The sequence below is a fragment of the Borostomias antarcticus genome, assembly GCF_949987555.1.
Source record: "Borostomias antarcticus genome assembly, chromosome: 3".
Lineage (NCBI taxonomy): Eukaryota > Metazoa > Chordata > Actinopteri > Stomiiformes > Stomiidae > Borostomias > Borostomias antarcticus.
In genome coordinates this window covers 9,554,706-9,573,013 of record NC_140236.1, presented here as the reverse complement: position 1 = coordinate 9,573,013, position 18,308 = coordinate 9,554,706, and the positions used below count along the sequence as shown (strand labels likewise).

Sequence of the window (18,308 nt, the reverse complement as noted above, 5' to 3'; positions counted from 1 at the left end):
ATAGACGCAACGTTTTCATTTCCCAACCCAGAATGACTGAATACATTAGTGGTGTTCTGACCAAGCAAGGAGGTTAGCAAGGAGTGGCAGGTGCCAGAGTTAGCTAGCTACATAGCTACTTGTTTTCAAAACACGACCACCTATAAAATACCCTGCAATTAAAATTCTGTACGTGAACAAACAATATCTGAGGTGAGTAGCTACAGTAACGTTTACGTTTACACTAACGTTAGCTGAATATCTCGCTAATTAGCCGCAATATTATCTAGCCGGCAATCTTTGATCCAACGATGTTAACGTGATCGCTGTGACACACAGTTGATTCCGTTAACCGGTGTTGAGCAAAAAAGTGCTGAACCGCATGGTTTATTATGCGTCTTAAAACATTAACAGCTATACCTTATGTCTGAACTAGCAAGTTTCGCAAACAACTGAGCTAGCTAACATAGCCAGCAAGGCCTAGCTAGCTAGATTGCTAGCATTTATGAAGATGGAGACTAACGTTACTGTAGTTGTTAGAATGAAAGAAATCACACAGCAGGCCAGGGACGGTGATTGAATGATATTTATTCCTTTCACTATTCTCAGTCTTGACCGTTTGTTTCACTGCACTGACATTGGGCTGTCTGTTGTAACGGGATTGGATGGTAGTTGGCTTACTTCCAAGTGAATTAATATTTTCATTTGACATTGCTTATAATAATACAAATTAACTTGTGGTGGTGTTAAGTGATGCCTTATTAACTGTGATCTGTCTGTTTCCCCCTCTGCCGCAGTGTGGAGTAATGAGGCAGGTGTCCCTGTGGAGCTAGGAGGGAAACCAGAGCAGACCGGATGCTGGAGGAGGAGGAGGCTGCCTCGGCGGGGGAGGAGGAGACGGACATCATGGGGAGCAGGGACCTGAGGGAGGAGGTGGAGCGCCTGGCCGGGGAGCTCCAGGAGGCCAATGAAGAGAAGCTGCAAGCGGCTCGTTATGGCCTGGTGGTGTTGGAGGAGAGCTCTGCGCTCAAGAGCAAACACAGTCAGCTGGAGGAGGAGCACGAGGCCCTCAAACTGGAGCTGCAGCAGATCAGAGAGGTCAGCCAGCCACCACACAGCCGCCGCCACCAGTAATCATCGCATCAGATCTGCCTTGGCCAGTCTTTAGACTGACGTGGCCAGTTAGGAGAGCAGCGAGCCTGTGCCAACTCAAACCCTGTCTGTAGCACTGCTGCACGTATTCAGTAGGAACCTTTTCAGGGTGATACAAGAGCTTCTGTTCAAAAGAGGATCAATTACATATGACTTGAAACAGGCTTCTCTCTGTAAATAGTCACTTCTTCAGGGGGAGAAAGTACCAGTCACACTCCTCACGCTCTGCACTGACCACCAACCCTGGATTAGTCACACAACAAGGGGTTGTTGTTAGCTGTTATGGAACATGGACAAGGCTCTTGGCATTACTGCTCAAAACCAATGAGCCCACTTGTAGGCCTAATGCCAGGAAAGTAGTTGTCTTAGTCTTTGTTACACTAAAGCAGTGGTTCTTAACCTTGTTGGAGGTACTGAACCCCACCAGTTCCATATGCGCATTCACCGAACCCTTCTTAATTGGAAAAATAAAATAGGATTTTTTCAAATTCAAAACATACTGTAGGTATATATTTTACTGGTGCACAAAATGAACCGTGCATCAACATCACTGTGTTCAAAGAACAAAACCATCAAAACATGATTTTCACACAAAAACAAAAGCATAATAATGAATATTTACTGCAAATCAGTGTGACTTCTGCTGTTGCCTTTCAGAGACCAGTTCAGACCTTGGCAAGTGCCACTCTCATGTCATTTTCGCAACAAAGTCTGTTCCTTTCACAATCACACGACGTACCATCACGACAGTCACAAGTCGACTACTGAGCGCACCAAATTCCCTGCAGCACAGATAGGCCAAGCGATGTAGCGTGATCACCTGCAGCCAATGATGGCCAAGCGGGGCGTCATCACGAATCATATGAGTCGGGTGTGTGTCTTGACCTCCGCCGAACCCCTGAGACTGACTCACCGAACCCCTGGGGTTCGATCGAACCCAGGTTAAGAACCACTGCACTAAAGAGAGAGAGAGAGCCTAAGATACCTATAACATCTTATGTCATTGAGATACTATAAATCAGTGAAAATTGCTACTTATTTGATAACATTTCTCTTAATCTTTAGTTGTGATATATTATTTTATCAGGAGGACAATTCCATCTAGTGTCATGATGATGTGGATGCCACTAAGGAGTTGAGGCTTTTGCCATCACTCATAAGCTGCTCAGTTCAGGATCACAGGATGCAAATTATTACGTGGCCGCTTTTGGCTAAAGTGCTGTTTTGTAACATAATCTCAGCATCTAACTCTTATCATGCGGTCACATTTTGGCTTTGTCAACGCAGTCAAAACCTTGCACACTAGTATAGTGATACCACAGTCACAGTTTTGAATGGCCGATGTCTGATTTGAAGTCACCAGTGCAGATTATTATTGTTGTTGTTGTTGTTGTGTGCTCTCAGTGGCAAAAGTAACAGCCTACTGTACAGTATAATGGTGGATAGCTTCTCGGTTGTTGAAGGCGGTGTTGCCTGCCAGCCTGCGCTCTCCGTATCAGTAAAATCTAATTCGGTTCTGGGCCTAATTCAGTTTCTCTGTTATGCAGCTCCGTTGTACGTTAGTTAGCCTTGCTGCGTGAGTCAGCAGATTGCCACAGTCAAAAGGGGGAGCTGAAGAACAACATGAGGGCTTGAAGACCCTGGAAAGGGCCTGTGGATAAAGTGATTTGATAATGCATTCTCTGGGAGCTTTTATGCTGGCTGGCGATGTACAATACAGTAATAGCTAGGTGTCTACAGATGTACATTGCGGTTCTGTTAGAGGTTGGCTGGTCTCAGGGAATCGATGATTCCCAAATACTCCCTGTTTTTACACACTTGCTTTACCACTGATATTTTGTCAGTTGAAGGACCAATCTTGTTACAGCAGGCCTGAGAAGTTGTGGTGTGGTAAAGATAACATTTTTCTTTAAAAAGTGACCAAAATGAAGAATGTGTTTGTCTAGGCGCTGACGGACTCTATGAGCAGCCAGAAGCGAGCGCTAGCCTATGGGGAGACCCGGGAGGAAAGTCTGATGCAGGAGACCGCCAGTAAAGAGGCTGCCATGACGACCCGCATGGATGAGCTGCAGGCGGAGTTAAAGCAGGCGCGCGTCGCCCTGGGCAACGCACATGCTGAGATTGATCGACTGGGTGGCCTCTCCACTCAACTGAAGAAGGTATGGAGCTCCTGTCCATTTACCTTCTGGTCAGTTATATATTTAATATGACAAAAAAAAGGTAATGTGTGTGTGTGTGCACGCGTGTGTGTGTGTTCCACAGGAGTGCGAGTGTCTGGAGGCAGAGAAGGGCCACCTGAGGGATGAGATGAAGGAGTACAAGGTGCGCGAGGTTCGTCAGTTGCAGGACAACAGCGAGCTGGAGGAGGAGAACATCTCCCTACAGAAACAGGTGTCTGTGCTGAAGGAGAATCAGGTGAGAGTCCCCCCCTAACCCCCCCCCCCCCCCCCCCCCCCCCCCCCACACACACACACACACAGAGCCTCACATGTCCTCACTGCTATTCCTAGTTACCACCCTCAGGTTAAATACCATCGTGCCCATTGGCTGGATGTATTCATTACTTGAATGAGAGACAAATGAGTCAGACAAACTATATCAAATCAAATGCTATTTGTATAGTGCATTTCATACACAGAGGCAACACAAGGTGCTTTACTGAGAGGAAGGGAGAGGAGAAAGTACATAATGATCCTACCCCTAATTTTCCAGAAGGAAGCAAAAAAAACTGATGGATTGTAATCTCCCTCTCATTATGAACAATGAGAATCTACTGATGTCCGGGAGTGTGGAATGAAGCCTCTTTGTGGGACTGTGAGTTATAGATGAGGACTGGCCTTGTTATAGATGAGGACTGTTCTGGTCATAGATTAGGGCTGGCCTGGTCAAAGATTAGGGCTGGCCTGGTCATAGACGAGGGTTGGCCTTGTCTAGCTGGCAGTGCCCTGCAAGCGCATTCTCCCCTGTCGATCAGCGGGACACAAACACTCATTGTTGAAGGGGAGCAGCCCAGATGATGCAGGACTATGGCATCTCGCTGGTGGGAAGTCAGCAGTGAACAATTGGGAAAGGATCTGACTCATACATACACCAGCCCTGCACATGAGCACCATGCACTTGGTTGTTGATACAGGACTGTTTTTGATTGCTGCTGTTGTTGTTGTGAGTGCTCTTCTACAAGTGAAATACCACTAGCGCACGCGCCCACACACACACACACACACACACACACACACACACACACACACACACACACACACACACACACACACATAAGCACACACACACACACACACCAACACACACGTTGACCCCCTGTCCCTGTGTCGGGTGCTGCTGTGTGCAGGTGGAGTTCGAGGCGGTGAAGCTGGAGCTGACCCAGAAGGACGAGGAGCAGGACGAGCTGCGCGCCCAGCTGGAGGAGGCGGCCCGCCTCCGTGAGATCGCCGAGCGGCAGCTGGACGAGGCGCTGGAGGCCCTGAAGGAGGAGAGGGACCAGAAAAACTGCCTGCGGAGGGAGCTCTCCTCCCTGGCCATCAACCCCTTCGACTCGGTGGGCCACCTGGAGCTGCAGCTGGAGCAGCTGGACCGGGGGGGGGGCGACGGCGACAGCGAGGAGCAGGACAGCGGCTACAACAACTGCCCCGTGTCCGGGACCGCCCCGCTGCCTCTCGTCCCCCCGCTGGGGGGCTCCAAGGCCAACGGCCACACCCAGCAACGCTTCTCCTCCACCCCCAGGAACAGCGACGTGTTCCTGCGGCCCCCGGCCCCGGGGCTGGTCTCGGACCTGCTGAGTGAGCTGCACCTCTCGGACAGCCAGAAACTCAAACAGCAGCTCCTACAGGTAACACAGCTCGACCCCTGACCCCTGTTGGCTGTCACGCTTACCGCAACATCGCACGACCGCGTTACTGTGATCCGCAGACCAACGCAAATAACGTTCCTTTTTAATTTCTTCTTATGTTGGGGCTTTTCCCACTAAATTGTAGCCTGTCAAAGAAATTCAGCATAATGAAAACGGTTTACCCTGCAGGTTAGCCTACACTTAGTGGCGTGACAACAACACGAGATTCCCCTGCTGCGTTTTCCGCTGTGTGTGTGTGGACGGGCGAAAGGGGAGCGTTTTATTATCTAACACACTGAACATCATTTTACAGCCCTGATTGAATGTGATGGTAGGATTGTAGGATTCCAGCGATGGCAGTCAGGCTCCAAGTCCCACACACAGGCACGTACTGTACAGGCCTCTCTCTCCCTCGCTGGCAAAGTTAGACCCACACGCACAACAGGCTTTAGGAGTTGTGCTTAAGAAGACTTTCATTTTGTTTTGTACAGGACAATTTTATCATGTGTAGAAAAATCAAGGCAGACCAAGGGTTATAGGGAGATGCTGATCACTGGAAGTAGAAACAGGAAAAAAGTGTGGCTACAGTGGCTCCATGCATTTTCTCTTTAAATAGAACGACGTTTCGGCCTTCAGGCCTTCTTCTAGCAATGAAAGAAGGCAACGTTATCAACAGTATGAAGTCTTTATTCATGGGAAAGAATATTTTATATTTCTATTTATATAATTTTATATTTCTATCTACTGCAGGGCCTGCCACCGTTCAGTTGTAGTTTCACATTTCGATTGATTGAGTGATATTGCTACTGCTACTGTAACCTATATTTTTGTTTAATAAGAATGTATTGAAATAAATAGGCTGCACATAAATATAAAACTATGTCACGATGTTTATAAAGCAACTAATTATCAGCCCTCGTAGAATAACAACATCAACAAAAACGGCAAAAATATTGGATACCGCGTCACCCTTGGCGCCACCCATTCGTACTTCTGGGGAAATGTATTCACCGTGACAGCCCTATTAGTCTTACATACTTATATAACATCCACGATGCCGTGTTCTCACACTTTACAGGGGCATCCATGTTCAATCTGTTTTGTGTTAATAATATAACAACGGCCCCATCTGTTCTGCCCAGACCTAGTTTCTAGTGCCCTATATAGTGAGATGGGAGTCATGAGGGAGTCGGAAGTCTGCTTGACTGAGCCGTGTGTGTGTGTGTGTGTGTTTGTGTGTGTGTGTGTGTGTGTGTGTGTGTGTGTGTGCGTGCGCGCGCGCTCCTTCCTGCTCTAGTACACCACATCCTGCTCAGGGGAGCGGTGTCAATTTACCGTCAGCCAACATTAAAAGCAGCCTTGAAAAACACCACACTGTACAACAATACAATGGACTATTCTAATGCATGTTAAAAGTGGAAGGCTTGACCCATCCTCTTTTCAAGGAGATGTTTAATTCATCGTTCACTTAGATGAGGGTGGGCGCGGCCCCCCGCCCAGCAGATGTTTGGTGTGTTAGGCTGGGGTTGAGTGGGTTCAGTCTGGGCATCTAAAGTGCTCTACTGCTTGAATAATGCAAGGAGGTTGAGTAGTACCCCTCCTTGCATTGTAGCCTGGTAAACGACTCATCAGGAAAAAATGTTGTATGACAAAACATTTTCACAATGAGTCTGGTTTACCAGGCTAGGGGAGTAGAGGCGGAAATGTATGTTTAGTGTTTCAGAAAACCTCTTCTGTTTGGGGGCTGGGGAGGACTAAATCAAATCAAACTTTATTTATATAGCACATTTCTTACATAAAGGCAAAACAATGCGCTTTACAGAGACAAAATGGTGACCCCCCTAATTTTCCAGAGGGAAGCAAAAAAAACAAGCGAGCAAAAAACTGAAACCAACCTTAAATAGATAATATTTTGATTATCATTCTCTTGTAATGAAACTCATAATGAGTTTAAAATAATTATGTTGTGTTCAGTGTTGGGCAGTAACGCGTTACTAGTAACGCATTACAGTAATAATATTACTTTCCCCAGTAACGAGGGGTGTAGCGAGTTACTAATCAAATTTCAGTAATAATATTAGTTACTTACCCCCAGAAAGCTCACTACTGCGTTACTTTTGTCGTAGACCTACTCTGTTTATTTATTTTCATTTTACAAAGGGTGAAATAAAGTTTAGATGTGAAGTTGGCATGTGAAGAAGGTTCCACGCATGTCACGTCACCATTACCAAGGAGCGTAACTTTGAAAATGACAACAATAACATTCCGTAGCTGGAAATATGCTCATTATTTTGATTTTGTGGAGCTGAAAGATGACAAGTCTCGTCGTCAGATGTAAACTGATTCAGAAGAACATGAGGAGGAGGAAGATGAAGTTACATTCACTGACGTAGTAAACGCCCTGTAGACTGAAGGTGGTGGTGAGTTTTTTCTCCCCCCTCTGGGTGCGTTTGTAACTGAGCGCTCACGCTTAGAATGCTCACTTTGAGCGCAGAGCGCATTAATGTTAACACTTAACGTTCTGCTCATTCTGAGCGCTGATCAACCGTCATATGTCAAAAGCATCACAGAAAATGGCTAGGCAAAAAGCAGTAGTAGGTGCGTTATTCAATGTTTTGACATTTCTGATGGGAGCAGTGAAATAAGCTTGCGGTGAAGTAGTAGGCTAGTAGGTTGGGTCTTTATTAAGCAGAATTGAATGTAGGCCTACTTTTGCCTAGTTGTTGCTGTAGGCCTACAGTTTTGATTTGTTTGCTGCTGTCTCATGTTCTAATTTTGAGCTATTATGTTCTCACTTTCTGCTACCAAGTTATTTAAGAGGTTGTTGAAAAGATAGAAAGCATATAACATGTCCAAAGCTCCATATTAAGGAGGAGGGTAAACGGCATTGCTTATTCAATTGAATTGTATTTAGGCCTAATTGGTGCTGTAGGCCCTCAGTTTTGATTTCTATGTTTGTCTTATGATCACTCACTTTCAGCTTTAAGTTATTTAAAAGGTTGTTGAAAGATAGAAAGGATATAACATGTCCAAAGGTCCATATTAAGCAGGAGGGCAAATAGCATTGCCTATGCAATTAAATTAATAGATTCACACGGGGGTGTACTGGGAAAGTAATATATTGCATAATTAAGTAGTTACTTTTGGCTGGGAGTAATAAGTAAAGTAACGATATTACTTTTAAAAAGGGTCATGAGTAATAACTAATATATTAAACTTTTTTGAGTAACGAGCCCAATACTGGTTGTGTTATACTGTAACTTTCCTCTGCGCGTAACTGTGAATTGTCTTTGGAGTGTCCAGTCCGCTGAGGCCTTGTTCACCTGTGTGTCCCCCCAGGCGGAGATGGACAAGGCCGGTCTGACCAGCACCGTCCAGGACCTCCAGCAGCAGCTGGTCGTCTCCAAGGAGGCCCTGAGCGTGCAGGAGGTGAAGGTGGGCTCTCTGACCCAGCAGCTGGAGGCCGTGGCGCAGCTCGGCCCCCCCCAGCAGAAGGCGGCGGAGGGCGAGCGCGGGCGCGCCGGCGGCCTGGAGAACGGGGCGGACAGCGAGGACGGCGGGCGGGACTTCTACGAGCTGGACGCCAAAAGCACGGAGGTGCTGGAGTGCCGCATGCGCGCGGCCAGCGAGGAGCTGCTGCAGCTGAGGGAGGAGCTGTCCCAGGCCGGTGTGCGCTACGCGTCCCTGGAGCAGCGCTGCAAGCAGGAGAAGGAGCGCTGGCGCGGCGAGGCCCAGGAGCTGGCCGAGAAGATCCGCCAGTGCATCAAGTCCAGCCGGCAGGACCAGGAGCGCATCGGCGAGCTGGAGAAGGAGATCGGCGCCACGCGGAAGGTGGCCACCGACTCCGAGGGCCACCTGAGCGTGGCCCAGGAGGAGCTGCTGGCCTTCTCCGAGGAGCTGGCCAACCTCTACCACCACATCTGCGTGTGCAACAACCTGACGCCCAAGCGCGTCACCTTGGACTACTACCGCGAGGGCGCGGCCAGGGGCGCGGGGGCGAGGGCCCACCACCACCTGCACCCGCACCACCACCACCACCACCACCACCCCCAGAGGAAGCGGCGCTCCAACGACTCGTTGGGGAAGGCGCCGGCGCCCCAGGGCGGAGCGGAGGGAGACTGCGTGGCGGTGTCGGCTTTCGGGGACTCTCCTCCTTCCACCGCCGGAGTGCCCAGCTGCCCCGGCTCTCCCACCCTGGACTTCAGGGACACCTCCAACGTGCGCAACCTGGTGGCGGTCATCCGCTGTCAGATCAAACACCTCCAGGTAGGGCTGGCGTGCATCCCGTCACCTCCTCCCTCCTCCAGCTTGGCACGGGAGAGTGGCTCCCTGTCTGCTGCTGTAGCTAGATCCTTTCCAGATGCAATCCAAAGAGCAGTATTCACAAAATGTACTGTAGCCTGGTTACGTGGTCTGTCCCCTTAAGGGCCTTTAAAGGGGCACAGTCTGAAAAACCTCAAGGGCAAACCAGTCCAAACCAGTCTAGTGACATCACTGGACCGGTTTGCCCTGTTAAGTTTGCCCTGTTAAGTAGATTCCGTCTTCTGTGTAGGGAAACGGCTACACTGATGGTGATTTTAAAAAGGCCTGCACACATGCAGTAATTTAGGCATATAATCCAAATAATATCAACTGAAACAAGAGTGACTGTGCCCCTTTAAGCAGATTGTCTGGTGATTGGCATGCAGGGGGAAGTGGTTACATAACAACATTCAGAACATTTAATACCAGATATTTTTATGCAGTCATATTTTACAGCCTTGATTTGTATTTTTTTTCTCATGAGCATCATTTTACATTGATGCTTTATATCTGTTGACAAACTGAGGCTGGGTTGGTTGACCATTCGTATTAGAAACAGTCTTGTGGGCTACTGCTTAAGGCTACATGATCAGAAACTCATGGCAGACTGTGGTAAGAAACAACATTGGCATCAAGCCAGTGGTTGTGTACAGTAACTTTTAGCTAGCAAGGCGGTGGCATTTTAAGCTGATCCGTCGTGTTCCTCCACCACTGAAACGCATAGATAGATTCTTTATTGTCCTTTACAGGAAATTCATTTCCATGTCTGTACAGTGCTACACATAATACCCAGTGTACCTCGTGGCACCATGATGATACCTAGTTGGTGACAAGCCCGTACTGGGGTGTGCCGCGCCCGTTGGTCTGTGCCCTCAGGTGGCGGTGGACCTGTGTCGCCAGCGGGGCACGCTGCCCTCTCCGTCGGGGGCCAACAGCAGCGAGTCCGACCGAGACGCCGAGACCCTCCTGGAGGAGGTGCTGAAGCTCAAGTCTCTCCTCAGCACCAAGAGAGAGCAGATCGCTACCCTCAGGACTGTCCTCAAAGCCAACAAACAGGTACAGCACTCCAGTCAGGACACACACACACACACACACACACACACTGGTAAACTTACTGTATGAATTAAGTCACTATTGCTCTCTTAATTTCAGTGCTCCCACAGGTTGATCAGTTGAAGTTGTTTTTATTTATGTATTTTTATTTAATCTTCTGCAGACCTATAATGAGAGGCTGTATATTTCCCCTGACAGAAATGTCTGGCCCGTTCAAAACCTGAGCACTGTAATCCTCTATAATATAAAATGTGTTGTCTGACCAGTGTGAGCAGCTCTGGTGGACATTGGCACAGAGGTGCTATCTTTTTATAGATCAGCCTTTGATCTCTTTTGCTAGTCTCACCCCAATTCCAAGGCATTCAGTATGCCTAGATTATACTGCCTAGATTAGAGCGCCAAATATTCTGCGTTTTTTGCATTCAGTTGATGTGATGAGGAAAACCTGGGATCAGAGCGGATCATTTACAGAATCCTAGTGCACTTGCCCCCCAAATCTCTCAATTCCATGTTTTTCCGCGTTTGAAATCCGTTTTCATGTCTGGATTCTGCTGTGTTCTCCGTACTGCGGGCAGTAATCACGGGGGCCCTACTGCAGTGTGTGTGAGTGTAGCCGGTCCCTTGGGCTCCGCTGGGCCCTGCTGAGGCTTCTGGAGCCAGTGGGGCGTGAAGGAGCCCCGCTCAGAGATCTCACCTCCCCCCTCCTCCTGCCTCCAGCAGTTCGTGATCTGTCAACCCCTTCACTTTCTCACTGACTCACACACACACTGAGTAATCTGCTTGTTTAGATGCTCTCTCTTTCGCCTCTCAAGTCAGATGGGGTCTCTCTCCTAGTCTACTGGTAGACTGCAAGCTTATGTCTTTCAGAGATTGTTTATACGCCTCAGTTGTTAAACTACTACACACATTGTTCTGGGAATAGATTTGAATTATATTGCTACATACAGTAAATGAGCAGCTCAGTCCAACTGACTACTGTTCAATGATCTTTCTAAAACGCATTGTACTATTTAGGTTATTTGCTATTAAGAAATCTGTACACTGTTAAATATTACCCTCACTCTGTCTCTGTATGGTGGACAAGCATGGAGACGGTCAGCAGTGTCGCCCCTAGGTCGTCATGTGACATTTAACCCGCAGCCAGTATCAGTAGAGCACGTTCTCCCCTTGTGATTCCAGACGGCGGAGTTGGCGCTGAGCAACCTGAAAACCAAGTACGACACGGAGAAGAGCATGGTGTCCGAGACCATGCTGAAGCTGCGCAACGAGCTGAAGGGGCTGAAGGAGGACGCGGCCACCTTCTCCTCCCTGCGCGTCATGTTCGCCAGCAGGTACGCCGGCCCTCCTCCGGCCTCCACACTCACCAACACTTATATACTAATACACAGCATACTAATGAGAAGGGACACTTGTGTGTCTTGTCTGTACTGCATTGCAATTGTCTTATGTGCAGCGATAGTTCCGGGTTGTAGCCACGGGCCTGTGTAACCACCAATCACAGCTTCCCCTCAGGACAGTATCTGCCTGTATCTGCTGATCCGCCCAGCGCCAGGCCAGCTGTAATGGCTCACCTCCAGCGTTTGTGTTCCCACCGGCTTTTGTGGCTGGACTAGTCAGGAGAGAGGAACAGCTTTTGCCACCAATGTCCTCTAATCAGATTACATACCTCTTAGGCCTGTCCCTGCTGTGGACTATCCTGGGGCTCACGTGCAGATTAGGATACACACACACGAGCCGGCCTGTGGTCAGAGAGGGGTGGGGGGGTTAACTAACCTGTCAGTCAGGTCAGGCCACCTCTGGGAAGGTCAGACGGCTCTTAGATTCTCTGGTGGGGCAGGGCACAGGGCGGTCGGTCTCTGTCCAGCTCTGGGTGGCCTGGGTTAGCTATTGGCTGGTCGACCGGCCCACAGCTTATTGTCCTCCTGACTCACGTGGGGTTTTGTTTGTTTCAATGCCAGTGGCCTGCCATGTGTCTCGCTTATGAGCTTGTGTGTGTGTGTGTGTGTGTGTGTGTGTGTGTGTGTGTGTGTGTGTGTGTGTGTGTGTGTGTGTGTGTGTGTGTGTGTGCTCAATTAGTGTGTTTGGTGATGCGGAAGGATCTGTTGTCGTTTGTGTTCTGTGTGTTAACCCTGATTCGGCAGCTGGGTCCGTGTGGTGAAGTGTTGGCTGCTTCGTTTGTAGCGGTGGTGGTTCTAAGGTTTATGTTTTTGTGCATGAATGTGTGTTTTTATAGTTTAATCGGTTGTTCCGCACAAGCTAGCTCAGATGGGGTTTTCAAACGAAGCACCAGTGGGCTGGAGGAGACTTATTACAAGAGGCTTATTACAGGTGGCTCAATGGGTTGGGGCGCTTACCATGTAAAGGCTAGTCCTTACCGCAGCGGCGTGGGTTTGAATCCGGCCCACAACCTTTGCTGCATGTCTTCCCGTCTCTCCCACCTTTCCTGTCTGTCCTTGCACTGTCTATCCTAATAAAAGCAGAAATGACCTAAAAATTAAAAAAAAAACAAAAAAAAACGAGGACATTCTGCAGACACAGCAAATGGCTGATATCAGATTATCTCGGGTGGGGTTGTTGTGCAGAGACGCTGGTGACTGCTGTCTGTTGTCGTCCCGGAGGCATTTAGCTGACTTGGAAGAGCTGACCTCTTGGAATCGAACTTGGGGGAAACCCTGTGTAATGGTGCCACCATGTGGACATCGGGTGCAACTGCTCCATTAGACATGAAGACCAAACTTCGTCAAGGCAGATGAAATATTTCAACTAATTCGGGAATCATTCTTTGAATTCTTCCGTCTTCCCTCTTGCATCCCCTCTCTCTCTCTTTCTCTCTTTCTGTCTCTCTCTTAATGTACCCCCTTTTATTCAGTGTTTTAGTCCATGTGAAGACATTCTAATGACCAGTTCATTGTGCTGTGTTTGTTGTTTCTCTTTGAAATTGTATCATGTCGCTGTAATGTGCGTCTCTGTATGTACATGTTGTTGCTGTGTTGCTGTAATGTTTGTCTATCTGTACGTGTGTGTGTGTGTCTCTGTGTCCATACTTGTGTGCGTGTGTCCGTACGTGTGTGTGTGTGTGTGCGCGCGTGTCCCAGGTGTGACCAGTACGTCACCCAGCTGGACGAGATGCAGAGGCAGCTGGCGGCGGCCGAGGACGAGAAGAAGACGCTGAACTCGCTGCTGCGCATGGCCATCCAGCAGAAGCTGGCCCTGACCCAGCGCCTGGAGGACCTGGAGTCGCCCCTGTCGCCTCACCACAGCCTCGGAGGCGGCGGCGGCGGCAGCCCCCGCCGCTCCAGGGCCAAGGAGCTGGGCGCCAAGTCGGGCCGGGCCCCCCGGAGCCCCCGCGCCAGCCCCTCGCGCCACCTGAGGAACAGCCCCCGATCCAGCCCGGTCCCCGCCACGGCCAGCCACCACCTCCGGGCCATCACACGCAGCCTCCACAGCAGCCCCGTAAGAACCTCCCCTTCCTCCTCCTCCCTCCTCCTCCTCTTCGCTGCTCCTCCTCCCTCCCACAGAGCCCCTCGGCGGCGCAGAGGGGGCGCGGCGGCCCTGCCGCGGGACGCCACCTTCATCAGGAGCCGCAGCGTCGCCGACGTCTTCCAGCGGGCGTCCGGCCTCCGGTCTCCGTCCCGCTGGGGCTCGGCGGCGAGCTCCCCGGACGACGGCGGCGGCGCTCGCGTCAGAGTTAGCGAGCGGGGTCCGGCAGCGGCAGGCGGGAGGGAGTCGGCCCCTAGTCGCGAGGACACCTTCTTCATCACGTCTGGCGCCTCCGCGTCGTCTTACTCCGGGTCCGTAGAGAGCCTGGCCTCTTCACCCGGGGCGCGGCGTGTCCCCGCCGTCGGCGTCCGTGGAGCACCGTGGAGCGCCGCTACGCCGGAGCTGGCCACGCGCAGGAAGCAGCACGCCGTCAGTAGACCGAGCTCCGGCAAGGCCCCGTCCGAAAGCCGGACGTCTCGCGCAGCCTCGGCCTCGGCCTCTCCCCATTCTAAACCTGCGCCTGCCGCCAGGTGTCCCAGAGCGCCCCCCCTCTCTGTCCACAGCCCACGGGCCAATCAGAGCAGCAGCAGCATGCATGCCTCCGCCAGCAGGGCCTCTGAGAGAGGCCGTAGCAGCGACAGGACCAGCTATAACCCTCAGCCCGCGCCAGCCAGGCCCCAAAACCCACGGTCCAAAACGTCACGCAGGCGACGAGACACTTGAGTGACACCAGCGGCAGCGCTCTGAGCACGAATGGGCAGACAAAGGGTGCAGTTCGAACACGGCGACCTTTAGCAATGATTTACGTCGAATTTTGTTAACAGACCCACACTTCTCAGCATGTTCTTATGTTCTGTGTAATTCAGCGGTGTCAAGTTTCGATGCCAGTGGAACTGCCATCTATGAGGCAAAAGATTGTGTCTCTGGTAGTGTTGACTGTTATGGCTGGGGCCTACCTGGATTAGAGGAGGCAGGCAAGCCAAAGGCAACTCGCCTCACCATTAATGAACATTTAATTACCATTAATGAACACTTAATTACCACAGCTAGCATTTCTTCACAGCTTCTAACCTCTTTCAGTTGCTCACGCTCTTCCCTGTTCGTTGTCTCTGCTTGTGATATGTAGTGTTGTATGGATCAATCCCTCTCGAGTTTGCTTTGGTTTTCGGTTGAGTACTAAATGTGATTTTTCTTTTGTCTCTGTGTCGCCCTGTCTCTGCAGAGATGAGAAACGTCTTCCATCACCCCAGCCCCCCTCTCCTCCATAAGGACCAGTGTTAATGTCGACCTTCCCTCTCCTGACCCCAAGACATCCTGTTCACCTCTGACCCGACGCCACACCCCCCCTCCACTCATCAGACCAGTGGACTAACCCAACGTTTCTCCCTCCATCCCTGTCGTCTGTCTGTGGACTGGAGATGCCTGCCCCGCATGCACCATGGAGAGGAAAGCTGGAGGAGTAAAACATGGACAGACAGACAGACAGACACACACAGACAGCTGCTCCATCGCTCATGTGTCTATCCTGGAGGGTTTCATTTCCTTCTCTTAAGAGTGTGTGCGTGTGTGTTATGAGGACGTCATTTTTTTTACGACTGAAGTAAAATACCCTTTTCATGTGAAGTCTTCCACCATATTGTTCATGGCACCAAACCTGAATTACCCTAGTCTTGTCTGACTGGCTAACCCCTTTCCCTGTGTGTCCTACCATGTTGTGTTTGCATTGTACGAGGTTATGTTCTGTGTTGACACTAGTCTACATCGTTTGACACTAGTAATTGTCATAACAAGGCCTGTCTGGCCTCTGGTCGTGTCACTCCTTAGCTTGGCTGCTGCCTAGCCTGACCCTCCAACACTCCAGGTTGAATGGGCATTTGTAAAACACAGCAGCCTTACTAACATAATTGATCTACTAAAAGAATGAGGTTCATTCCTTTGGCTCTTTCCATTTTCTACTGGCAGTACTGTTAGAACCCTTAATCCTGTGATGTCTCAGACTGTCGTGCTGTGGCCTACTGACCCCGCCCCTAGTCAGAGGAAGTTAGTGGTCAGGTCACCTCACTGATGGAGAAGACACAGCCATAGTTTTACCACCTCAGGCTCAGAATTCAAGACTCCGGAGATCACTTGAAGGGTATTTTTTAAACTTAAACCTCTTGTACAGGTAGTCGGGGGCAGTACCCAGCTTCTGTAGGACTAGAGCGCCTCCCTGCTGACAGCAGGACTGCAATCTTGCTGTTTCAGGCCTAGGGGGCTGGGAGTCTGTCTCGAGTATTTGACTTGACCTAGTAAAAATGCCGGTTCTTAGTGAGGGCCTGAATTCTCTTTTGGTCCGGTCAGATGTTCGGTAGAAACGGCGGTACCGGAGGCCTCAAACCCTCCGACCCAGGAACAGATGCAGGTTGACCCTGACTTGCTGATGGTGGTCCTGGATCTGTGGTTATGGGCAGCCTCTGCTGATGTCACACTGCCAGCCTCATTCTGTACAAGGTCAATGCGAGGTCACGGTCACTCAAGCCTATGAGCCCATCATGATGGCGTTCAGGACGTACCTCTCCATTTAAATTAAAGTGTTTCCTGTACAAAAAAAGCAAAACAAAAAAAGCACGGAAATTAATGTTAACCTATTGTAATATGGTTTTAAATGCTACGGTTTAGTAAATAGGAACACTGGCGATTGGTTCTTGTGATGAAAATTCTAGTGCCTTGGTTTTCCTCTGGTCAGTATATTTTAGACAATAACTTACATGTTTCAACACTGTAGACAATGTGTAGTGTATTAAATATTATGGAGTTATGTCTGTGCTTGCTGTTGAGACTAAATTAGCACTGATTAGTTTGAGTTGTACATTCACCACACTTTCACACTTAATGTATTTGTATGATATGTAATTGATTATCATATCAAAGTCTATTTATGTGGTCTGCCTTTTTACTGTATGTCCAATGTTGTAATTTAAAGTATGATACAATACACATACTCCCACTCAAATGGTCCTCAGCCGTCTATGTACCATCATCTTACTGGCATGTGAACCTCTGGTGTAGTGAAGAATAAAGCAACACTCAATGTGCAAATCTTTTAAACTCGTACAGAGCTTGAGTAGGACTCGTTTTCAGCCCCAGGAGTTCCTTACCTCAGACCAGACCACATTGGTTCACAACAATTACTGGAGACATCTTTACTATGTTAAGTCCGCTATAGTGCACTATTCTCTAACCTTGTTATTCAGTGTATTTCCTAGAACCTAATTTCCAATTTAGTGCAAATAAGCGTAGCTTTAGTTTCATTCTACATGCATTACATTAGATTACATTATTTACATGTTTTATTTACGTGTTAAAGTTTAAAATTTGCCATAGTTAATAATTCAGTGTAAACGTTCTCCCGCTAATCAGATACCTCAACGCGAGTCTCTCAACACCATTTAAGATGTAATGCTTCATCCCCAACATGGGCGGCAGCAGTGAGTAGGTTAAACAAAGCGGAGGAGTGGGAGTCCAATGCTCTGACCACTACTCTACTTGTGGAATTTAGGTAAGGGATACAAAGGTTGGAGTGAAAGGATGAATGTGTGGAGATTTGGGGTATAGTTCCATACAGGTTCGGACTGGGACATTAAGTCAGGCCGGGACTCATACACCCAACCAGGCCACTCCCCAAGGTTGCACAGTTTGTGTGTCGCACACACACGTACACACACCATTATCTCCATAACACACACACACAAATAGATCCCAAATAAATCACAACCACCAGGATTAATAATGTGTTATTGCGATGACTTGAACAATATCTAGAGTAGATAATGATTGTGTAGACTGATTAACTATCAAACAAGAACAAACATTTCCCTTGTGCTGAACTCAGTCTGTCTTTTCTCAGGACCCTCAACATCTGCTGGTACTGAACAAAAAGGTGTAATCATTACACTACACTTGCACTACTAATTAGACTACTATTCTATCTATAAGAGCAGAGCCTACAGCGCCAAGTTTAACTGTATTCCATTTATGGCAATACATGGTTAAATGGTTCTCTGACGAGTGTCCTGGATGAACTAATTATGAAAGAATATGAACATAGCTTGATTTTACTATTGTCGTCAAGTTGCCGGTGTTTTTGTTCAGCTGTTTAACAGTCATAGCCTACTGTAACACACACATAATAATAACAACATGTCACATAACAGCTCAATCTTATACCAATAACCTATTGTCCTACAGACTGTTTGCCTTGTCTGCCTGCACATCTCCCCCAGCTTCATCATCATCAGGTGGTAGTGGTACTGAATAAGAACAAAGTGTCATCATTGACAATAATTATGAAAGAACAGGATTTAAGAACATAAGGAATGCTATTGTCATCAATTATGTTTTGTTCAACTGTTCACAGTCATAGCCTAAGCATACTGTAAATCTCACTTAAACCAGTTATTCATCCTCCTATAGACTAGTTTGCCCTCTACCTGCCAGTTCCTCTGTGCTTGTACTGGGA

General features: G+C 48.8%; 1 protein-coding gene across 1 annotated transcript; it reads left to right on the top strand.

The window, feature by feature from the left end:
- Positions 1–77: 77 nt before the first annotated feature.
- On the top strand, positions 78–16,745 carry LOC311307547 (protein bicaudal D homolog 2). The gene is made up of 10 exons (XM_084436363.1): positions 78–192; positions 777–1,077; positions 3,078–3,290; positions 3,394–3,546; positions 4,478–4,975; positions 8,315–9,241; positions 10,154–10,333; positions 11,510–11,661; positions 13,426–13,783; positions 15,033–16,745. Exons 2-10 carry the CDS (start codon positions 835–837, stop codon positions 15,036–15,038), a joined length of 2,730 nt encoding a protein of 909 aa, XP_084292489.1. The 5' UTR covers positions 78–192; positions 777–834; the 3' UTR covers positions 15,039–16,745.
- The last annotated feature ends 1,563 nt before the right edge of the window (positions 16,746–18,308 follow it).